General features: G+C 35.6%; 1 protein-coding gene across 2 annotated transcripts in view; it reads right to left on the reverse strand.

Annotated features, from left to right (window-relative positions):
* The window catches only part of MYEF2 (myelin expression factor 2), a 39,526-nt gene extending 19,187 nt beyond the window's left edge, over positions 1-20,339 (reverse strand). The window contains exons 1-10 of one of the 2 annotated variants that reach the window (XM_025919617.2): positions 20,045-20,339; positions 14,364-14,572; positions 13,085-13,137; positions 11,857-11,864; positions 11,660-11,753; positions 7,644-7,835; positions 6,726-6,879; positions 6,151-6,200; positions 5,969-6,032; positions 770-871 (exon numbers count right to left, since the gene is read on the reverse strand). In XM_025919617.2, the coding sequence (XP_025775402.1) occupies positions 770-871; positions 5,969-6,032; positions 6,151-6,200; positions 6,726-6,879; positions 7,644-7,835; positions 11,660-11,753; positions 11,857-11,864; positions 13,085-13,137; positions 14,364-14,572; positions 20,045-20,205 (1,087 nt within the window). In that variant the 5' untranslated portion in view covers positions 20,206-20,339. The remainder of the gene's footprint in view (positions 1-769; positions 872-5,968; positions 6,033-6,150; positions 6,201-6,725; positions 6,880-7,643; positions 7,836-11,659; positions 11,754-11,856; positions 11,865-13,084; positions 13,138-14,363; positions 14,573-20,044) is intronic. The other variant, XM_025919616.2, reaches the window with a different exon arrangement.
* Between the last annotated feature and the right edge of the window lie 2,803 nt (positions 20,340-23,142).

The raw sequence follows: 23,142 nt of genomic DNA on the forward strand, positions 1-23,142 counted from the left end.
ATATAACAAACGAAATGCAGAAGCAGATATAACAGCATGGCTGTCTTGCCTTAAACCAAACATTAAAGGGATATCCAAAAAGATAAAACGATGCCACTCTGTTTACTAATATTTTGTAACAGAAAATAAAACATTTTCTTAAAAATTATATTTATGTTAATACAAGTCGATAACTGTTATTTTAAATAAATCTGTAAATATTTTTGAATTTCTAAGTTTTATTTCCTAACACAGTAAATACTGACAAACATAACCATGTCAACAAAAGCACTTTGGGACCGCCACCAAATTGGAAGAGAATAAAATGGTTCTGAAACCACAAGGTTTAAAAACTAATCTTCAGAGACAAACTGTAAATTAGTCCATGTAAAGAGCCAAACAGCTCTCTGAAAAGCTACCTTCCCAGCTATAAATACAAATTTAACTTGCTTTTGATAGGGTAGCATTTCAGCCATTCCACAAATACTGTATATCCATGATACACGAGACACTATGTTAAACATTCTCCTCCTGCCTCAAAGACATTTTAAAATCCAAAGTGCTAAACGGCTAGCTACAACACAGCTGGCCTCAGAGGAACCCTCTTGACCTGTACTCACTCTATTTCATGTTCTCTGGTCTCAAGGTTTCATTCTTTTTTTAGGCTAAATGACATCCTAAATATTCAACTATAAAACAGAATCCTTTAAACACTACAAACTAGTAAATGTAAGCTTTATAAATTTAGCAATGTATCATTAAAAAGAAATAAGAAAGTGAGAATACTCACCACTTGGGCCTAAATTTCCCATTACACCACCTATATTCAACTGGCTGGCACTAATAGGCTGTCCACCTGGACCAAGTCCCATTCCAATGCCTCCAAGACCACCTAAAACACAAATGAAAATGATATTACCAGCCCATATATGATTAACTAACTCGCACTAAATAAATTCTTTAAGCTACATGCCTGTCGTAATACTGCCAAAATTTTGCAAATTTGCAAATAAGAGCACTGGTTCTTGTTTTCATCAGAATGCAGCACAGTGAAGAAGGCTCACTATAACACCATTTATTAATGAGAAGTATTTTATGAAGCAGACCTACCTTCTGTCCTAGTTTCAAGGCATTCTAAAAAGGACTAATCAAATACCAAGAGGATTTTGAATATTATATACCTTATAAATGGTATACGTATCTGAAAATGAGAATCTTGCTCGAGTTTGTAAAACCACTTAAAATAGAATTACGTTTAAGATGGTTCAAATCCAACTAAAAAGTCAACAACAATGAAAACAAAATATTGAATAAAACAAATGTTACATTACCTAGTTTTGTCCATGACATATTTATTTACTTATATGGCACCTTAAGTGTTTTCACATCTATTTTCCACACAGGAGGAAATTTCTGAGACCTTAAGTTACTTGTATAATGCCATTTAGCTATGTGATTAAGGTAGGACTACAATTTAAGTTTTCGGTCTCTAAATCCAGTATTCCTTTTACTACCTCTCTTAAAATAAACTAATTAAATTCGTTGAAAATAGACTTTAAGAAGTTAATTTGATGACCTTAAAGACTTAACAGTTGAGTGGGAACTATTTTATTTTACTATATTAAATCTGAGTATGTTCTTGCTAGCCAATGTAGCAATTACGAGGTAGGGGCTGAGAAAACCATACTATGTATGTATATATATGTATATATATATATATATGTATACACACACACACACACACACACACACAAAATGTGTGTGTGTGTTTTAAGATAAAATACAGAAGCATGCTGTGTAATTGAAAAGATCAATGCCATCTGGTAAAAGATAACAGCTCAGTACCTAAAAATGGTCTAACTGAAAGCAACAGCATACTTGACTATCAATAATACTCTCATGTCTATACCTAGGACTCATATTTTCATCTCTGAAATCATTCTTCACTAAAAGGAACCAGACTCTTTGAGACTAGGCCAATCTCATATCTCTATGACAAAAAAAAAAATCTTCACAGATCTGGGAAATCATGCTTTCACCAAAAGTAAGAGTATAGGCATCATTGGCAGTAAGGAGGCTCCCATTTGACAAGTTACAATAATCTGAACAAAAGAAGGGAGGAAGGGAAAAATAGGGACATTAATAATGATTAACTCGAATAACAAACTAATTCTGTCAAAGTGTATGAGTTCATATTATATCTCAATAAAGAATATATAAAAATGTGAATCTCAAAAAGAAGAGATATAGAGTAAGTCTGAATACAACAGAGAATATTTTTTATCTAAATAACTAGAAGAGTATTAATAGTGGAAAAGTAAACTGGAAGCCCCAGCAGAAAGCCAGGCAGAATCTCGAAAGATGACACTCTAAGTGATAAGGTAAACTTGGCTGAGGCAGGAAAAAACTGCCCTATAAAGAGAGAAAGGGAAATACTCAAAGACACATGAACTGAGAGTTTTCCAGAGTTCACTTAAAAAGAAATTGAATTCTTCGATTGTGAAAGCCCAATAAAAAGTAATTCATACCAACACTGCAGAAAACTGCATACCAAAGACAAATATGTTAAAATCAGCAACATGAAGAACACAGCTAACCTGTAAAGAAAGGACATTTTAACTGGTAGCTGACTTAATAGCAACAATGGAAGCCAGAAGACTGTGGGGTTTTTCAAAGTGCTGAGAGAAAATAACTGTCAATCTTAAACTGTATAACCAGTAAAACTACCTTTGAAGACATTTATGACTATCCAAAATTGAGACAATTTACTAACAACAGATCCTCACTGAAAGAGCTTTTAAAATATATGCTTGGAGAAAAAATTAGCGCCAGGGTCTGTGAGAGTAGAGAAAGGTAAGCCAAGAAAATGGTAAATAGTAGTAATGCCTAATTTGCGGCCATGAAAAAAAGCAATACAGAACTAAGACAATGAGCAATAACGGCATATAATTCAATAGAAAAAGTGATTAGAATTAAAGCATTCAAAGGTCACTCTATTACTGAGTAAAAGAATAATTATATTAACTTCAGACTTCACAGATATATTACAAATCCTGGCTAACCACTAAATGAGAAAGATAGGAGGAAAATATCTGTAAAAAGCACAAAAATAGAACGTATAATAATGGGAATTAACCCACATAAATAATAAATGTGAATAAGCAAAACAAAGCTGTTATAACTATATCAATATTAGAATAAGACTTGGGGCGCCTGGGTGGCGCAGTCGGTTAAGCGTCCGACTTCAGCCAGGTCACGATCTCGCGGTCCGTGAGTTCGAGCCCACGAGCCCTGCGTCGGGCTCTGGGCTGATGGCTCAGAGCCTGGAGCCTGTTTCCGATTCTGTGTCTCCCTCTCTCTCTGCCCCTCCCCCGTTCATGCTCTGTCTCTCTCTGTCTCAAAAATAAATAAACGTTGAAAAAAAAAATTTTTTTAAATATTAGATAAGACTTAGTTACTAAAGATAAAATCACTCTTAGTGATAAAATTTTGATTCATTTGGAAAATATATCAGTTCTAAACTTAGATGTACTTACTAAGTTAGTGTCAAAATATTTAAAGTAAAAACCAAAAAAAAAAAAAAACCAAAAAACAAACAACAATAAAAAGAAAATCCAACATTCTAGTGGGAAATTTTACCATATACATCTCTCAGTAATTGACAGCCCACGCACACATGATGATTAGTAGTGATGTAAATGTAGACAATGTAAATGGATTAACAAACTTGATTTAATGGACATATATAGAACACTGCACTCACCAAGCACACCTAGAATATGTATTAAAAAAGTGCCTGATATTAGACCATAATACAAAGTCCAAATTATTCCAAAAATCACAATCGTATCTTCTCTGGCCACAATAAATTAAAAATTAACAATGAAAAGCCCCATACATTTAGAAATTCAAAACTACATGGCTTAAGAAGTCATAGTAGTAATTTAATAAAAATGAAATCACAATAAAAATACTCCATAGCAAAACTTGTGTGCAACAGCTAAATTTATAGTTATAACTACTTTTATTAGGAAAGAGAGCCTACAAAACTAGTGAAGTAAACAGTCAACTTAAGGAATATGGACAAAAATAAGAAACTAAACCCCCAAAAATAGAGAGAAGAAAATATTAAAGAGCAGAAATTAAGATGAAACTGAAAGCACAAATAAAAGTGAAAAATCTCTAAGCAAAACTGACCAAGAAAAAGAGAAATTACAAACCTTCAGAATTTATCAGAAGAAAGAACTATAGATGTAGAGGAAATTTAAGAGGGTATTTTATGCCAATAAATCTGAAAATGAACAAAAATAGTAAAAATCTTAGAAAAACAGAAATTACAGGGGAGCCTGGATAGCTCAAGTCGGTTAAACACCCGACTCTTGATTTCAACTCAGGTCATGATCTCAAGGTCGGGAACTTGAGCCCCTTGTGTGGGGCTCAGTGCTGAGCCTAGAGCCTGCTTAAGATTCTTTCCCTCTTTCTCTGCCCCCCCCCACTCAAAAAAAAAATTAAAAAATTAAGGAACTAGAGCTACATCAATATAAATGCATCTCAAAAACAGTATTAAACCAAAAACAGCAAGCTGCAGAATATATACAATAGGATGTCACTCACCCCAAATTTTAAATCCAGCAAAACCATTAACTATAATGTTTGTGTATGTATAAATGTGTATCCAAATGACTAAAACTTAAACAATAAACACTATATTCATAAGTTGTTTCCTCTTGGTATGGTATCTGGTGGTCAGGAGAGAGGGGGAGTCTCAACCTTATCTGTAAAATTTTATTTTAAAGGAAAATCATCGGGGCGCCTGGGTGGCGCAGTCGGTTAAGCGTCCGACTTCAGCCAGGTCACGATCTCGCGGTCCGTGAGTTCGAGCCCCACGTCGGGCTCTGGGCTGATGGCTCAGAGCCTGGAGCCTGTTTCCGATTCTGTGTCTCCCTCTCTCTCTGCCCCTTCCCCATTCATGCTCTGTCTCTCTCTGTCCCAAAAATAAATAAACGTTGGAAAAAAAAAAAAAAATTTAAAGGAAAATCATCTATAACAAATATGGCCTACGATAGCTACATGATTAATTTTATTTTTGTCTGTATATTTAAAATATTTTATCATTAAAAAAAACTTAATAAAAATCAGAGAAGGTACAGTAAAAGAGTAAGAAGAGCTAGTTTTCGAGTGTTTACATTATTCCAAAACTGTTCTAAGTGCTATACATATATTAACTCATGCAACACTCATGCCAACCCCATGATATAGGCGCTATCATCCTCATTTTGCAGATGTAACACTGAGACAAAGATGTTAAGTACATTATGTTTTATAACCATTTGGAAAATAATTCAATAATACTGATCAATATGCACACCTGAGAACTTGTAAATATACTTGAAAGAAATAACCAAAAACATACCAAATATTTGTATACAGAAAGACATGAATTACTCTGTTGGCAATTAAAGAAAAAAAAGTTAAAACAAATAAATATACCTAACATTACAGTGAAATACTTAGGGAGCATCCATACAATGGACTATTACACACCCAATAAAAATATGCGAAAAGAATTTTCCAACATGGAATACTTCAGATTAATGTTTAAAAAAAATTATTTCTATGGTAGTACTCAACTATGTAAAAAAAAAAACCCTAAAAAGACCATAAAAAATACAGAAAAATATTAAAATGGAGACTACATGTGGTAAAATTAAAAGGACTTTTTTCCCTTCATGTATATGAACTTAACAATTTTTTTAGTATGTATTGCTTTTGTAATAAGGAAAAACTACCAAAAAGAAAAAAAAAATGTACATGTTTATCTTCTCAGTCTTCCTCAGCAATCATGACAAACTATCTCTATAATGCCAAACTAATCCTAAACTGTGGGCAATTTGGGATATAGGTGCAAAAATAAGGAGTTTTGCTTAGCATATAATAAAATTGAAAAAATATATAGCCTGCTCTGCTTCTAATAATAACTTTTACTTACGTGGTAACTGTGGTGTTTTACTATCATGTGAGCGGTAGTCTTCATGAGGGACAGACTTGTCATCCTAATTGCAAAAAAAGTTTATTGTGTGGTTAATTCATAACTAAACAGATCTGCAATGCAGAGGAGAGCAGATACAAGTTTGAAGAGGTGGGAGGTTGAAGTGATATGGAGGAACTCACCATTTTCACATGCATAGGTCTATCAAACAAAAACTGCCCATTGAACATAGCTGTTGGTTTGGTCAAGGAAAACCAGTTGACTATAAAATTATACTTGAACACGTATTTTTAATAATCTTAGAGTCAGACTACCTCTAATAATTTAATCAACATCTTTACTATTTTACTTATTTTAGTCTCTTCCATATACTCAAAGAAAAATCTTGAAGTCTTTGCTTTATACTTTTACTTTATGAATAAAATATAATCTTGTAAGTCAACCACTGGGGGAAAACTTCATTTAAAGCAACTGCATTAATGCACAATGGATTACATTAACTGTCGACAGCGGATATACATACAGTTCATTGTGGCAGGAAGAGAAAGTAGAAGAGTTCATACCAGGCTTACATAATATGGCTAATTCAAGTTTTAAGAGTGACTTTAGTACTTGGACATAGTAAAGGTTTTATGTGCTGGAGACTAAAGTCTAATACACATTTCCAAGCCAGGCAACTTTAAATTCCATGACCCCCACAAAATGGTATCAAGCTCTTCAACCGTATTAGATAGCGCTAAAGTGTAAATCAGGATACAAATTGCTTGAACTGCTTCAATTGCTTGTTCAAAAGTGACTGTGCCCATTCCTCTGCTCTTGCCATCTTTGTCTTCTTTAATATCTGCCCGTTTTACAGTTCCAGCTATGCTGAACACCTCCTTTAGCTTCTTCCAACCAACTTTGAAGTCAAGCTTAACATAAAATTACATAAAGTTACATACCTAATAAACCCCTCTCCCCATTTATAAATAATACAAACAAATCTTTTCTCAAATCTAAAAGCTATAAAGAACTATACTTCTTGGTAGATGGTACATCAACAACAGTATTCAAATAAAGACATCTTAAGTTGTTTAAAATCAATCAAGCTTCACCCAACGTTGTTCCTTATCCTTAATTTTTTTTTTTAATTTCCAAAACAGCCTCTTATCTGCTCATCCTGTTTTGTACATGTGAAACTTGCTCATCTATTTTTACTGAGAGAAATTCAGATTTTTGAAAGTACTGTTGATATCACTGACTTTCAAAAGCTTAGAACAAATGACAAACCAACTACAATGTGCACATTCACAAATATCAAATATCAAAGCTAAAGAAAGAAATCCATTTACCAATATGAACAAAAGTCCCATATAATGAAAGTAAACATGTTCAAGAACTGCATAGGTATTTGTAAATTCCACAGTTCACTTTTAAAGAATACTAAATACTCATATTTACACTTTAACCTTATATATATGTGTGCATATATATACATATATATATATATATATATATATATATATACATATAGACTTAAACTGGGTTTGAGTTCCAATAATTACTGTTTCACTTACTTTCATTAAAAATCAGCAAAATGTTCTCTAAACCTACAACCCATTCATCTAATTTAATAACCTCATGATTAGAACTAAATATCTGAATGACAAAATTTTAGACTAAAGCTTAAACTTACATTAGCAACAAAAATTGTGGAACCAAGTCTACCAGCCTGCAAATTACTGATAACCTCAGGAGGAATGTTTGGATTATTGAGAATGGAAGGTGGTAAATTCATCAACCCCGATCCCATATCGGGTACATGTCCTCCTGGAAATGATCCTCCTGTTCGTTGCAATGCCCTACGAGCATTTTCTCCATCAGGATCCTATAACACACATTGAATGTTAAATACTACTAGATACATCAGTAAATCTGTATCATTAAAATAACAACTTCAAATTCTACAGTAGCTATCCCAACTGGCTCAAATTATTGGCCCTCTTGAAGAGTGAGCTTTTTTCTTATCCAGAGAATTCAGTCCCATAAAAACCTGTGGACAGACAAAAGATTTCAGTCTCCAGGGGTGTCAATTAAATACCCGTTTCCAATCACTAAAGTCACTTAAGAACTTGAAATTAGTTTAATTCTGCCCTTATACTAGGGTTCAAATACATGACACATACGCATAAATATATATAACTCAAAGAGGAACAAAATACTGTACTTACTGTGACTCTTTTCTTGCTAAAATGCAGTAATGGTGAATTCTCACCACTGGATGCCCAAGGCAATGCCAAATCAGACTAATTCAAAGCTTTTCAACAGTGGAACAGACTGTTACAAAACCCAGGAATATTGGGGTAAAGGGGAACTATTATAATGTGTAAGTTTCATTCCTAAACAAAATACAATTACCCACTTTCCAACCTTTTTCCTTTCTCAACAATGATTGTGATCTGACAATGAATTATGATCTGAGATGAAGGGGGGGGGGGATAAAGAAAGGCTAAGTGTCCAAGCAAATGATATTAAAAACTGCTTTAAGTTCATTAACTGTGTAAGAGAAATATTCTACCTTTAAACAAAACAAAAATAGTGAGTTTAAATGTACTTCTCACTTATCTCACCAGGTGGAATGCAAAACACACACAAAAAACACATAAACACACTGATAGACTATTATCTGCAATACCAAATGACAATGATAAATGCAACCATCAACTCTATATTGCTAGTCTCAGTCTGGGAATATTAATAAAAAGAAAGTTGGATGACCTTAATAAATTCTCTAGGAAGGCTGGGAGAATAGAAGGTGAAAAACTAAATGCAGGGGCACCTGGGTGGCTCAGTCGGTTAAGCGGCCGACTTCGGCTCAGGTCATGATCTCACAGTCCGTGAGTTTGAGCCCCGCGTCAGGCTCTGTGCTGACAGCTCAGAGCCTGGAGCCTGTTTCAGATTCTGTGTCTCCCTCTCTCTGACCCTCCCCTGTTCATGCTCTGTCTCTCCCTGTCTCAAAAATAAATACAACGTTAAAAAAAAATTAAAAAAAAAACAATGCAATTAATAAAGGTATACTAGCTTCCAAAGTATTTTTTCACCATGAAGAAATAAAGAGAAATACAGAAATAAAGAAATAAATGTTTTGAAAAATGCTGCAAAATTTTTAAGTTAGTAAATAATAAATGTTTCAGGTCTAACTAAAGCTTCAAAAACTTGCACAAATCGAAAATTTATGATAGTGGTTACCTAGGAGAGAAGGAGGGGTAGGGGTAGGGGAGGTGCTTCATAAACTATTGAGATACACCGTTGTCCTTAACATCTTAGTATGTTTTGATTTGTCTTTTTATATTTTTGACATATATATAAACATATATACACACAAAAATACACACACACATATGCATAATAAAACGTAAAACATATATAAATACAATTCATCTAAAACAAAGTAGCCACTATATAACATGGTTTTTATTCCTCTTTTCCCCTTGGAGGACAGCCTGCCAGTCACTACCTGTTATTGCTATTAGAGGGCCTATAAAGTTTTATAACTGCTCCTAACACCATTTAATATAATGAAAAAATAAAATTGTAATATCTGGTAGGGAATATTGGAAATATATTTTTTCTTAGACTCTCACTAGTAGTTTTAGCACTGAGCCCAGTCATCCATTTGTAAATCAGAAATTCCCAGGAAAGGGACCTTTAGTAATAATAATCCATAAAGTTAACTGAATAAAGAATACTTCATCATTTAGCTAGGCCAAACTCAGTTATTGTTCCCTCTTAAAAAAATTTAAAAATGGAAGTATCCTACATCAATTTGGATCACATAACTCTATTCTAGGGTCTCTAAAATATTACTGAGGATATAGGAAGTGCTAAAACTTAAAAGAACACAAACAACATAGGTTTGTCCTTTAGCATAAAAACCACCATGTAAATGGCTGGCACAGAGTACAACAGTCTAAACTTTCTCTACTTCCCAGTCAAAATAGGAAGGAAGGAAGGAAGGAAGGAAGGAAGGAAGGAAGGAAGGAAGGAAGGAAGGAAGGAAGGAAAGGAGGAAGGAGGGAGGGAGAGGAAAGGGAAAGGGAAAAGGAAAGGGAAGAGAGAGGAAGGAAGGAAGGAAGGAAGGGAGGGAGGGAGGGAGGGAGGGAGGGAGGGAGGGAGGAAGGAAGGAAGGAAGGAAGGAAGGAAGGAAGGAAGGAAGGAAGGAAGGAAGGAAGGAAGAAGAAGGACGGACAGACAAACCCCCCAGGCTCAAACAGAATTAGAGGAGTTCAGAAGCTGACTCCAATAAAGGGATTTGGAATACTTGTATTTGTTGGTAGCATGGGCTTTAATTTTAAGCTATTATCACCTCATAGAATCAAGAGACCAACAACCAGGAATATTCCCACCTTGGACTGGAATAACAACAAGCAATTATTATTACAGCTAACATTTCTTATGTAGTTATATAGTATTTTGAGCACTGTGCTAAGTGCTTTATATAATAACATCACAATTATAGTTAGTAGCTAACATTTATTAAATGTTTTACATATATTAACTGAAACCTTATAAAACTATCAGATAGCTTCTAATATCATTCTCACTTTAGTGATAAAGAAACAAAGAAATAGAGAGTGATTAAAGTTAGGTAATTTTTTAAGTAATTAAAGGTAAGTGATTGCCCTGAGTCACCCAGATTATCTGATGCCAGAGCTTGAATTCTCTACCATGTTATCTCATTTAATACTCATAAAAACTCTATTAGGTAAGTACTACCATTTGTACTATTATAATTACTGAAGTTTAGAGAATAAGTAACCTGCCTAGTCACAGAGCTAGAAAGTGAGCTGGGACTCCTATCATTACTCAACCAAATTAAACTGTGACTGACAGTAATGCTCTACTACCAGAGACTTGCAACCTTGCTGGTAGAGACTCTTCAGGGTCCTAAAGTACATCCTCAATCATTTGTAACACAGACTTTAGCAAGAATATATACGTAACTGGTCCATGATCAAACAATTCAGGTAAGATTAACAATATGAACTAAAGGAAGAAATGAAAATGACTGCTATTCAAGCTAATCATTACCAAGGTCAATTACACTTAAGTGTACATAGTTTTTAAGTATCTTCTGATTATTCTTTTGTCAATGTATTATACTACTGTTCCATACAAAGGGAACATACCCACTTTAGGGGTTTCCAAGTTCCAGTTACAAATTTCACTAACAGATTCACAAGTTTTCTCAAATTTTAATCTGGCATAGTTTCAGGGTAATTTTAACTAAAAGTGAGTATCAATTTTATTCAAATCCATAAGGTATTTGCATTATTAAGCACCCTTTACTATCAACTACAAGAATATCTAATTCTCAAGTTAAACAACACAATCTAAAAACTGAAAATGTCTATACCAAATAAAGTCAATACATAAACCTTGCCATCTTTAAATATCTGCATTTTTTAAATCATGCACCTCTGCTTATAACAACTTGGAACAAATCAAATATATAGGAAAACTGCTTAAAAGCAAACAGGAAACCATGCACAAGCAAAACTATCTTCAATTATATAATGCTTTAATAAGCATCTAGGCTTTAAAAAAAAAAAAAGGAGTAGCCAGAGAAATACATCCCCCAAGATGAAAATCCAAAGAAAACATGTCTTTATATCCAAAAGTTTAAATTATTCCAAATATAAGAAATCTTACCTCTTTAATATTCAGGGGTCTTCCACTAAGATCATATTTGTTCATAGTTTCTAGCGCTTTCTTTACGAATTCTTCATCTTTGAATTCAACAACACTTAATGGGGAAAAAAATTTATAGGAAATGTTTATATACTAAATTTTCTTTTTCTTAATCAGAAGTTTAAATTTGACTTAAGAAACTTAAAAAAAATTCTTACCCACAACCCTATATCCAGGTAGATTTGTCAATATATGCAAAAGAAGAAAAGTTTTAGATCAGTAGACGAAGTTAATGGTAAACTCTAATATTTAAGTCATGAAAAGCAATTGATAACACAATCACTTTTTATCTTTTACACTTCTGGAACATAATAGCAAGTGACCACAAATCTTCTGTCAATGTTTAAATCGATCTATTTAAAGGCAGTAGCATCTAGCATTTAACAAGCTTGGAACACATATTTACTTTTAGAGGACTCTTCTTTAGGTTAAGACTAAATAAGGTATTTTCACAAATTCAATCAAAAGTAACTCAGGGAAATTGAAGGTTTCCATAAAACACTTCTTCCATTGTTACGACTATTTTCAAAAGATGTATTATGCACAAATTGTTTTTAATGTATATCTTTCAATTTTATTAAGGTAAAAATAGGAAATAATCTCATTTTTAATTAATTTCTCTATTAGAGAAAACTGGCTGCACACAATTTAACAGCATCCAGTTTAAGTATATAAAATAATCACTTATGCTAAAGAAACAAACCTATACATTTTCAAAATAATTGTCATTACTGTTCGAAGTGCCATTTGAATGTGATGACAAAGTTTTTCTTATGCACCAACTGGTTTTTGCAATATAATTGAACACTGTTAAAGCTTTCCATTGTATTCCTCAGTGTATTGCTTTCTTGTTGCTAAAAATCAAAACCTACTATCAACCAATTCCTTCTAATGTCAATTTAATCATCAATGTCATTCATACCAATTGGTCAGAGCACTGCCTCTTATGTAGTCTTGCAGGCTACCAAATTAAGTTCTTCAATGTAAATTTCAAACATACATTCTGAATTAACACCTTTAAGCTATGGGCTTGTCAGAGAACTCTTAGGGAATATTATCAATGCAGTAACTTTTAGAATATCCTTGAAGACATCAAAACACAACAAAAAAAATGCTATAGTAAAATCTCTTGGCTAAGAAGAAGCATTACCTTAAAGCATTAGAAAAGTGAATGCCCTTTATGAACATTTACAAACCCATCCCTTCCAGGCAGCTAGTTTGGTTTGAATAAATGTCAGACTTGCTAGTATAAAGCCTCAAATCTTGCATAATAAAGTAAAACAAAATGAAACTTAAGTTTCCAAAAACTGGTACAAATATTATACAAAAAAGTAAACTGCTGAGGAACTTTTAAACCTCAAGCAGATTATGGCCCACAGCACTTACCCTTGATTTTCCTTCCGCATCCTTAAAGAGCTCCACGTATGTAACCTCACCGACTACATAAGACATACAAAAGGAAGATACCAAGAAACAATACATTTAAACACCAATATCTTGCTTTACTGCACACCTGTGCACAACTCTACAGAAAAGCACCTATTATTCACCAACAATCAAAACCAGACCAACATACCTCCTATCAATGGCTATGTAAATTTAACTAATTTTCTGAAATGTACATCATCCACATTCTCTAAAAAAGCTAACAACCATATTAACCTAATTCATACTACAGATCATATTTTGGCCAGCATGATATAGTTGGTGAACAAATGCACATATACATACAAATGGTCCCTTAACCTATCATATTAAAAACATCAACATTAACACTTTTCAAGTAACTTTGGTCGCCTACACACAACAGCTGTTTTAAGGTGACTTTCTACCTGAATGTCTTCAATCATGTTTGCCATCAGTAAACTAAATTTACAAGTCATGCTTCACAGCAAGCCACACACTTTCTAAATAAAGTCAATGAATAAAACCAATCAAATAGTTGTCACCTTACAACAGATACACCAATGCAAGGTTTTTTTTATTTATTAGAAGAGATCAGCCTCAAAGCCAAGTACATAGTTTGCAGGACTGTTGAAACTCAATTTTTCAAGAGATAACAAAACTAACTTTTACAAGATCAAATATTAAAATTATTTTTCCCCAAAACCAACCATATATATAAAATGAAGGTTTTCAAGTTATTCTAAAAACAAAACTGCAACAGCAGTAACGCAATTTTAAAATAGAACTGCAGAGACAGCATCATGGCATTCATGACAATGCAAACAAAATGAACTCCACAGCCAGATTCCAGAATCCACCAAGATAATAACAAAACAGCTTTTGGAAAAAAATAATCAGACCTTATTATTCATACTTTAACACGCTAATGTATTGCTTAACTAATGCAATAGTCCTTTAAAAATCTATAAAAACTTCAACTAGACAAAGCAATCACTTTAACAAAATTCTTGGTGGCATGCATATGCTGGCTCACTACTATACCACTAAAATGGGAAAAAAAAAAACTTCATTTATCCGTATGACTTTGTAATGAAATTGTTGTCAAGTGAGAGAAGAGGAAAAGATTAATTCATGTGTCAAGAAATAAACAAAAATCAATTTTTTGAGTCTGTGTGGCTCAAAGGAATAAAAAAGTTTGCTTAGTTCCTCCCCCTTTATATGAAGATAAGCCAACAGTGGGTTTATCAGGAATGGTTACCTTTTTCTCTCATTAGATCTTTAATAGCTTGCCATTTCATATCATATGGGATGTTGCTAATGAAAACTCTGTTTCGATTTGGACCCTTCTTTTCTCCAGTGCCTGAATTCTTATCTTTTGAATAAGGATGAAATCTATTGGCCTTCTTATTTCCTGAAGATTTTTCTTTTAATTCAGATTTATCTTCTTTGACTGATTCATCATTTTCCCTATGAATTAAAAACAAAACAAGAAGAAAATCTGTCATGTTTGTAATAATGGAAGCCTACATTACATAAATATTGCATATTTATCACTTCACTTCTCAAAACTCTCCACCAAGTTAGACCTGGAGAGTCAGCTTGCTTGCTTTGAAATTACCCAATGCCATTTCAGAGCAAGAATTTGGGTATATTACCAAACTTCTCATAAAGTTTGCTTAAAAACATAACTAAAATACATAGTTATATTATGGTATCTATACATGTATACACGCCCATATGACTCTCATAATTTTTTCTATTCCCAACTTTGATCAGGATAATTAATTAGTAAGGTATTCTAATATGTTCATACTCAACACTTTCTATGTATTAACCTATAAACTAAGATAGGGTATTTCATAGAATCATATAATTTTTACTAGTAGTTATCACCTACACGATGGGATGGAACGGAGGTAGGAAGCAGTACTTAAAAGACAACACGAATCAAAATTTTATAAATCAACTTTTTAATGAGACCCTAACTGGAAAAACATTTAATTTGTAACACTGTAATCACAATGCGACGATCTGATGCTATCCACCAACCATCCATAACATAAAAATATATACTTAAAGTAAATCCTATAGATAAAAATTTGGGTATATATCTTAAAAATGCAACTTACTTATCAAAAGGAATCTTCACAGAAGAAATAACAATAGGTTTTAAATCACTAATTATTCTAGTGAATCTAAAACTATATAATTAATACTTCAATTTAAAGCAATTTTCCACAATCACATACTAATAAAAATCTCTGGAAATGACATTCAGAAATCCAAAATTTTTAAAGCTTCCTGGGTTTTTCCAACAACCAAACAGGTTTCATAATCCAGGCACTCACTTATCTTCTAAGCCAACCAACTGTGGGACTCTATACACTGTAGTGCTCCACACACGTCTTTTTTTTTTTTTTTTTTTTTTTAATTTTTTTTTTCAACGTTTATTTATTTTTGGGACAGAGAGAGACAGAGCATGAACAGGGGAGGGTCAGAGAGAGAGGGAGACACAGAATCGGAAACAGGCTCCATGCTCTGAGCCATCAGCCCAGAGCCCGACGCGGGGCTCGAACTCACGGACCGCGAGATCGTGACCTGGCTGAAGTCGGCCGCTTAACCGACTGCGCCACCCAGGCGCCCCCACACACGTCTTATTGTAGTCATCTGTTCCATGTGATATTGATATTTTTAGACACTACCTTTCTGAGCAGGTAACAACACAACCATAAATATAGGATGTAAAAAACTCTGTAGGGGCGCCTGGGTGGCGCAGTCGGTTAAGCATCCGACTTCAGCCAGGTCACGATCTCGCGGTCCATGAGTTCGAGCCCCGCGTCGGGCTCTGGGCTGATGGCTCAGAGTCTGGAGCCTGTTTCCGATTCTGTGTCTCCCTCTCTCTCTGCCCCTCCCCCATTCATGCTCTGTCTCTCTCTGTCCCAAAAATAAATAAACGTTGAAAAAATAAAAATAAAAAAAAAATAAAACTCTGTAAGAACGAAAACTACCTGCATTGGTATGAGCAGCACCTAGCATGGTGACTGCACACAACATGTTGCTCAATAAATACTAATTTTTGAATGAACAGTCAATTAAGAACCCATGCTCATCTGGGCACAGATGGTGTTGCCGTCTGCCAGAAAAACTGCTAAAATCAAGGAAGAGACATTAGAGCCAAACTTGCTTTGCCACCTTTTCAGACCTTGACAGGGACACCTTTACAATCAAACATCTTCCCTCATCAGAAATGGCACAGCCTAGAGTAAATCTTCACAACTGTCCCAGCTCCAGCAAGTACCTACCTGTCTGAACAGTGTGCGACTTTTGAAAATGGCAGCAAGCGGCCAAAAGGTACAGAGGCCTTTACTGTGGTTCTAAGTACAGTAGATACAAGAACAAACTCTTCCTTTTAAGCCCCCAGAGAATGTATGTACATAGTAGACTGTATTCTATGAATGTTTGTAAAATAACTGTCTCTGTTTAGGTAAGCAGACATCTATATAGTCTCTAGCTAAGTATGCCTTCTCCTACCTATTTTCTTCCTGAATGAAACCAGCTGTGAAAAATGCACAGAGTTCTGAATTACAATGTTCTTCTATTCTTATATGAATAGAAGATGCTTATATGTAAGCATCTGCTTAAAACAATCTGATAATTCCACTGAAAAGCAATGATATTAATGTAGGATACCCTCTCCAAAATATTTATTCCAAGTATGACCAGAGAGAGCAATTTCTTCAAGTTTTCCTCACTTAGTGGCATATTAAAGATATTACTACACTGCTCATCTACAGTGTATAAATTATCTATGGAAGGCAGACCAGTTTAATGGCTAGAGGTATGGTCTGATTATTGAGAAACAATTTAATATTCAATTCCTAAACTCTTTTTATGTCATAAATACACTATGGAATGGACAGTTAAAATACAGGTGAAAGCTCTTAGGGAAATGATGCTACATAATATCAAATATTGGCACTATATCCAGAATTCCCTGTAATAATGCTCAAAGTATTCACTTAAACCACCCCCTTTAATGTACTTGAAATAAAGACTGTGACTATCTTAAGTCACAAAAATATTATCTACTCTTAAGATGAAATTATGCCCACTGAAGTTATAAATTTCTGAAAAATCAATATTCAACATCAAATAAGAAAACATAATTTTAAAACGTGGTTTTAAAAACACGCTATAGTATGAAATCTAAAATTAAGCCCAGTTCCATTCTTACTCCTAATATAATAAAAAATACTACTCTACTTCAAACACTTCACCTTGCTTCAATGCTTAATATTTTACACAACACTTTATACCCTAATGTAACTTTCAATTTCCATATACTCCAAGATGTTAATCACACAGAAAATAATGAAGAGTTATAATACTGCTATTTTTCCTCCTGTTCACTTAAGAAAAGGATAGCTAGGGGGCGCCTGGGTGGCGCAGTCGGTTAAGCGTCCGACTTCAGCCAGGTCACGATCTCGCGGTCCGTGAGTTCGAGCCCCGCGTCGGGCTCTGGGCTGATGGCTCGGAGCCTGGAGCCTGTTTCCGATTCTGTGTCTCCCTCTCTCTCTGCCCCTCCCCCGTTCATGCTCTGTCTCTCTGTCCCCAAAATAAATAAACGTTGAAAAAAAAAAAAATTTTTAAGAAAAGGATAGCCAGTATACCATTTTGGCATAAAGGAAAAGACTAAACCTAGGGAAACATCTTTAATTTCTTGTCAAAAGATGTGAATATGCCCATGAAATTCTCTGTGTATAAGTTTCACAATCATAAAAGTTCACTTCTGCATTTCTTAAACAAGTATTTACTGGGCCTTTATAAACATAAGGCCTTGGGGATACAAAGATGAATAAGACATAGTGGTCTCTATACTCAGTGACTATGGATTAACCTCAGCAAAAGTCATTTCAACCTTGATAAGTGGCACTCTGTTCTCTTCTAAGCAATACATATTTTAAGGCAATATTTGGTAATTTTTATAACCTCTGTGAATTCTTACCCTTAAAAATGTATGGTAGTCAAGGGTTATGTGTTAGATTGTTAACTACTCCAGTTGGTTCACAGGGTCAAAAAAAGGTTGTTGGCTTGATACAGGTAAATGTTCCTAGTTTTTCAGTATGAATGACCGACCCATGCTGGACCATTATATGGTTCTTATGGAACTGACAGTACAAGAAACCCTTGAGAGTAGATTTGCTTCTTTATTCAACTTGGGAAAACAGGAAGGTCTGAGAGATATTAACTATAAACAATATTAAAAGAATCTTCATTTGTATATTCTACTAGCATTTCTTAATTTCTTTACTTAATATTTTCCTTTTCCTCACTTTGAAGTGAAAGAGATTCTTTTCCTACCTCTGTCCTCTTGTCTAGCTAACCCACAATGAGACTTTAAGAGGGATTAGAGACTTTTAGATCTGGGAGGTTTACATGCCAGCTTTATCTGTATGGACACTATTATACTAATCACACCCAAGTATAGTAGGGCTTCTCTCTGTAATTCAAGACTGTGGTTTTTGTTTAGGAGAAAAGGGTGGCAAGCCCACATTTAGAGATAAACAAAAAGCACATATTTTATCATTCCAATGCCTTCTATTAGAATATATGAGGCCAAATCCCTGAGAGCCCATAGTTTGGCATGCATGGTAAAAAGTGCTCCCTTTCCAGATGCTCAGTTACTGAGGTGCACAGTTCTGCACCTAGGAACAAATTCCACCAAGGTCGAATCTCCTACACCTGCACCTCTATTCTGCCTGGAAGATGCAACCTATCCTATTCAAACCCAAGTGAGAGGAAGAGTGTCATAACTGAGCTGGGAGAGCTATCTTATCTCCGACCAATTCCTACATAAACTAGTCCAGGTCTTACCGTACTGCTTCAAACATTCTTATACAAAAGAAAAGAAAAATTCTCTTTTCTATTTTAGTTTGACCATATGTTCACTGCTTTCTACTCTGAGGCATAACTGAGAGAAGGAAAAAGATGTTTTCAGTAAATTATTAACATACTTTCAACTTCAAGTTTAAAGAGCTGGGCACATGCAAAAGAATGCCTGATTCGTATCCTCCTATATAACAAGAACAATGGGGAGCATAACAGTTCCTTATAACTAAAAATTATTATGGATTTGAGTCAACTACATTCTTTCTAGACACTGATGACAGGGGCAATCTTAAAAGCGTCAGGCTTTCTTCAATTAAAAAAAAATCTTATTTTACCATTTTACCAAAATTAAGAACAAGCCATCACACATGGAGTTCTTAAAAAAAACCTGCAAGGCTTACAAACATTTGAGAGGGATGTGGGGGACCAAGGAACCATGCACATTTCCCTTTCTGAATAACCTCTTACCAATTCAAGGGTAACACAATGGATTTAGGCTCACAGCACATTATTAAACTTCCTCTGTGGCGTGTATATATATATTCAGAAATTAATACATGTTTAGAAAGCAACAACAAACACTGAACTTATAAAGCTCAGAATGAGGCCGGGAGATCGGGGACTATTCCTTTTAAATACGTTCTCGGTAGTTAAGAGGAAATGTCCGATGATGTCATCCCTAGTTACTCCCTAGTGATGAACACTAACTACTGTACTGGGCTTTAAAAGGGGGACCATTTTCCTCCAGACAGTGGCGGCCGCCGTGCTTTGCTCAAAGGTTCTCCAGCTGGAAGTCTGGGAAGAAGGAGTGACCCGCAGTCTCCGGCTGGAAACAGGGGAGGGGCGTCGGCCCCCCGGCTCGCACCCCGGCTCCCCCGGCCGGGGCGGGAGGGAAGGGCCTGGGAGCGGCCCTACTTGCACCTGCTCCTCCCGCCGCCTACGGCCCGGGAGCAGTTATCCCCCACCGAGGCCCAGGCCGGCTTCGGCCCCCCTCCAAGGCCAACTCCCCGCCCCCCACCTCGTCCCGATCCCCGGAGGAAAAGACAATACATTTTAACGCCATTGGAGCTGCTGCTGTGCTGCGGCGGCTGCTTCTCTGGCTCCGGCGGGTGCGGTTCTCGCCGCGGCTCGCCCGGCTGCTCCACTGGCTGCTGATGCGGACTGTCGTCGCCAGCGGCCCCGAGCACCTCGGGCTTGTCGGCGTCCGCCATCCCGCTGCCGCTGCCTCCGCCTCCGCCACGGCCGCCTGCGCTGAGGGGCTCCGAGCGCTACAATGGCGGCGGCCGGGAAAGCGGTAACGGATCCCGATTTGAAAAGGCCCCGAGCGCTCAGTTGCCCGGATCTCGCGAGAACCGGTCGAGGCTGGGAGACTGGGAGAGGGTGTGAGCCGCGTGTGGGGGGTGGGAGTGGAGGGGTAGGGGGGAGGGATGGGGTGGCGGGTCAGGGCCGCCATTGCCGCAGTCAGCCCTGCTTCAGACCAGGGAGGGCCTAACTTGTCCAGAAGCCCCTGGTGGGGCTGTGTTCTGACCACCAGCCCGCCTATCGATTGGCACCCAATGGGGTCTTCGCTTACAAAAGTCGGATCTGAGTGCTGGAAATCCCTAGAGCTCTGAAACCCAGACTATTCAGTTCATTCCTTGTAGGGGCAGTTTCAATGAGAGAAGCACACACCACTTTGCATCTTTAAAGATGTCTGCAAATCTTCAGACCCGCCTTAGAAATCCTTTGAATAATGCAAACAAATCACTTGCCACTTAAATGCCTAGGCATCCCGTGGACATTCAATAAATAGTTATTGATGACAGGTTGCAATTCACCAAAATGCATATCTTTGAATTCTGGTCGTTTTTAAGAAAGCGGATTTCCTGTGGAATTCAGCTATCGGCATATAAAAAGCAGACAAGTTTTTTAATTCTCTGGATAGCAACCCCTGAGGAGAATCTATAGTTTTTGTTTTGTTTTTTTCAGAAGAAAGCTTCTACTAGATTGGCTGATCATGGACATTTTGGTTTGGAGTTGTGTTTATGTTGGTGAAAATTATATTTGAAGTAGTTATAGGCTCTCAAATTTAATTACTGTATGGAGTTTTAAAATATAGTCCTAGATTTTTCCCCCTAAATATAAAAAAGTAACCCATTAAACTTAATTCCTAACTCTTGAATACTGTAATAGTATTTCACATTGAAATAACCCTTTTCAGCTGAAAGACCTTCCCAAATGTTTCTTTTCATAAAGAAGCAAGCCTGTATGTTTTACATGCTTTGCAGAATATCACATACACATTAGTGGTAAAGTGGTAGCTAGAAACAAATACTCAAGTAATACATAATTTCCTCATCCCCCCCTCCCCCCTGTTCTTTGACATTTTAATTATGCAAGTTTCTGCCCTCAACCAAAAAATACCTTGGAACATATCCTATACCAGAAGAGTTGAGCTATTTCATCAAACGTACACACATAAAAATCAGAACAGTTTTACTCCTGAGGAGCACACTTGGTAAAATACTGCTGTTTAGGGTGCTACTGACATCGTTTAACAAACACAACACACGCTATTGTAGTTACTGCATGAATTATTTCTCCTTGGTCAATCCCAAAACTTAGCATTTGGAATAGCAGAAAGGCATTGGATTTTGACACAGAAAACCTGGGTTAGGACCTCAGTTCTGCCACTTTCTGCCTATAACTCCTTGGGCAAGTCACTTAACTTCTCAATCTTTCCGTAATAAATAAGGACGATAATACCTACTTTACAGGATTAAGGTGAAAATTAAAAGAAAGCACTTTATGTAGGGCAAAGTGCTATATGAATATAAAGTAGTATTGTAATTCCCTATCTCTCCAGGCTGAGCAGGGTTTTAGTCAAAGAGAAGTCAGGTGATTTTCCCATAGAACTGAATTATAAGCACTTTCAAAACATCCATTATCCTCTGTTATTCTTTTGCTATAGTTGAATTTAATGATGAAAATTTAATCCTGCTGACCCTAATACAGTATTTTCTTGCAAAATCTTTCAATAGATTCAATTTAATATTTTTTAAGAGACCTTCATGCTTAACACAGAGTAGTAGGCACATGAGGAATATGAAAATGAGTATGGTACTGTTGGGAGACAACATTCATAAAAAGCACTATTTGAGTGCTATAATTGAGATAAATGTGAAGCATAATTAAAAATTTATTTATAAAACAAAAGACTGGACTGCATGCTGTAGTGTGCTAATTAAAATGTTTCATTAAAATATTTTTATTGATTACTGAGCTTTTTGGCACCTCTTAAAATGTTGTGCCATGCCTAAGAAAAATGCTTCCCTCACTGTAACTTAGTCCTGGTCCTAATAAATGGAACAAGGGCAAAGGTTATTCCTATAGGAGGATTGCTGAGCATTTCATAGAAGAGCTGGGTCTTAAAAGATGGAGAGAATTGGGGCAGCTTCTAAAGAGAAAATTATTGATACTACTCCATTGGACTGCTCTATAGATGTTTTCTTCCTCTCTTGCTATAAATATTATACTTACCTTAGCTAAATCGGTGAAAAAAAAGTTATTAACATTCTATTGCTACAATATATTTCTGTATTTTCCTTCCTTCCACTGTTTTTTTTTTTTTTGAAGTTTATGTACACATGCTGAGAAATTCTTTAGTAATGTTTAGTTTTTATCTTCTCAAAATTCCCACTGCAAATGCTATCATTTATAATTGCACAAAATGAATTACTGGTACAACTTCCTATAACTACTTAGTTTTCTTTCTTACAAACTGGAGTGTGTGTGTGTGAGAGAGACAGAGAGAGAGAGACAGAGAGAGATAGAGAGAGAGAGAGGAGATTTAAAGAGACCATTATACATACCTGGAAATTTAACCCTAGAATTCTAAAATATTTTCAACCAATACTTTAATGTCATATAGGAATTGTGTTCACCTGCTAGTAACAGAGATTAAAAATAATAGTGTCTTAAACAAAATAAAAGTTTCTACTTTATTAAGTAAAAATAGTGCAAAAGTAGGCACCCTAGAGCAGGTATAGTCATCATGGGCTCAGGTTTCTTCTAAATCTTTCACCAACCTAGTGTGTGGCTTCTATTCTTAATGTCTTTCTATGGCCCAAGATAGCTACTGGAGATCTAGGCACCTGTCCTCAGTAGAA

Source organism: Puma concolor, chromosome B3 (genome assembly GCF_028749965.1).
Source record: "Puma concolor isolate L17-30 chromosome B3, mPumCon1.1.hap2, whole genome shotgun sequence".
NCBI lineage: Eukaryota > Metazoa > Chordata > Mammalia > Carnivora > Felidae > Puma > Puma concolor.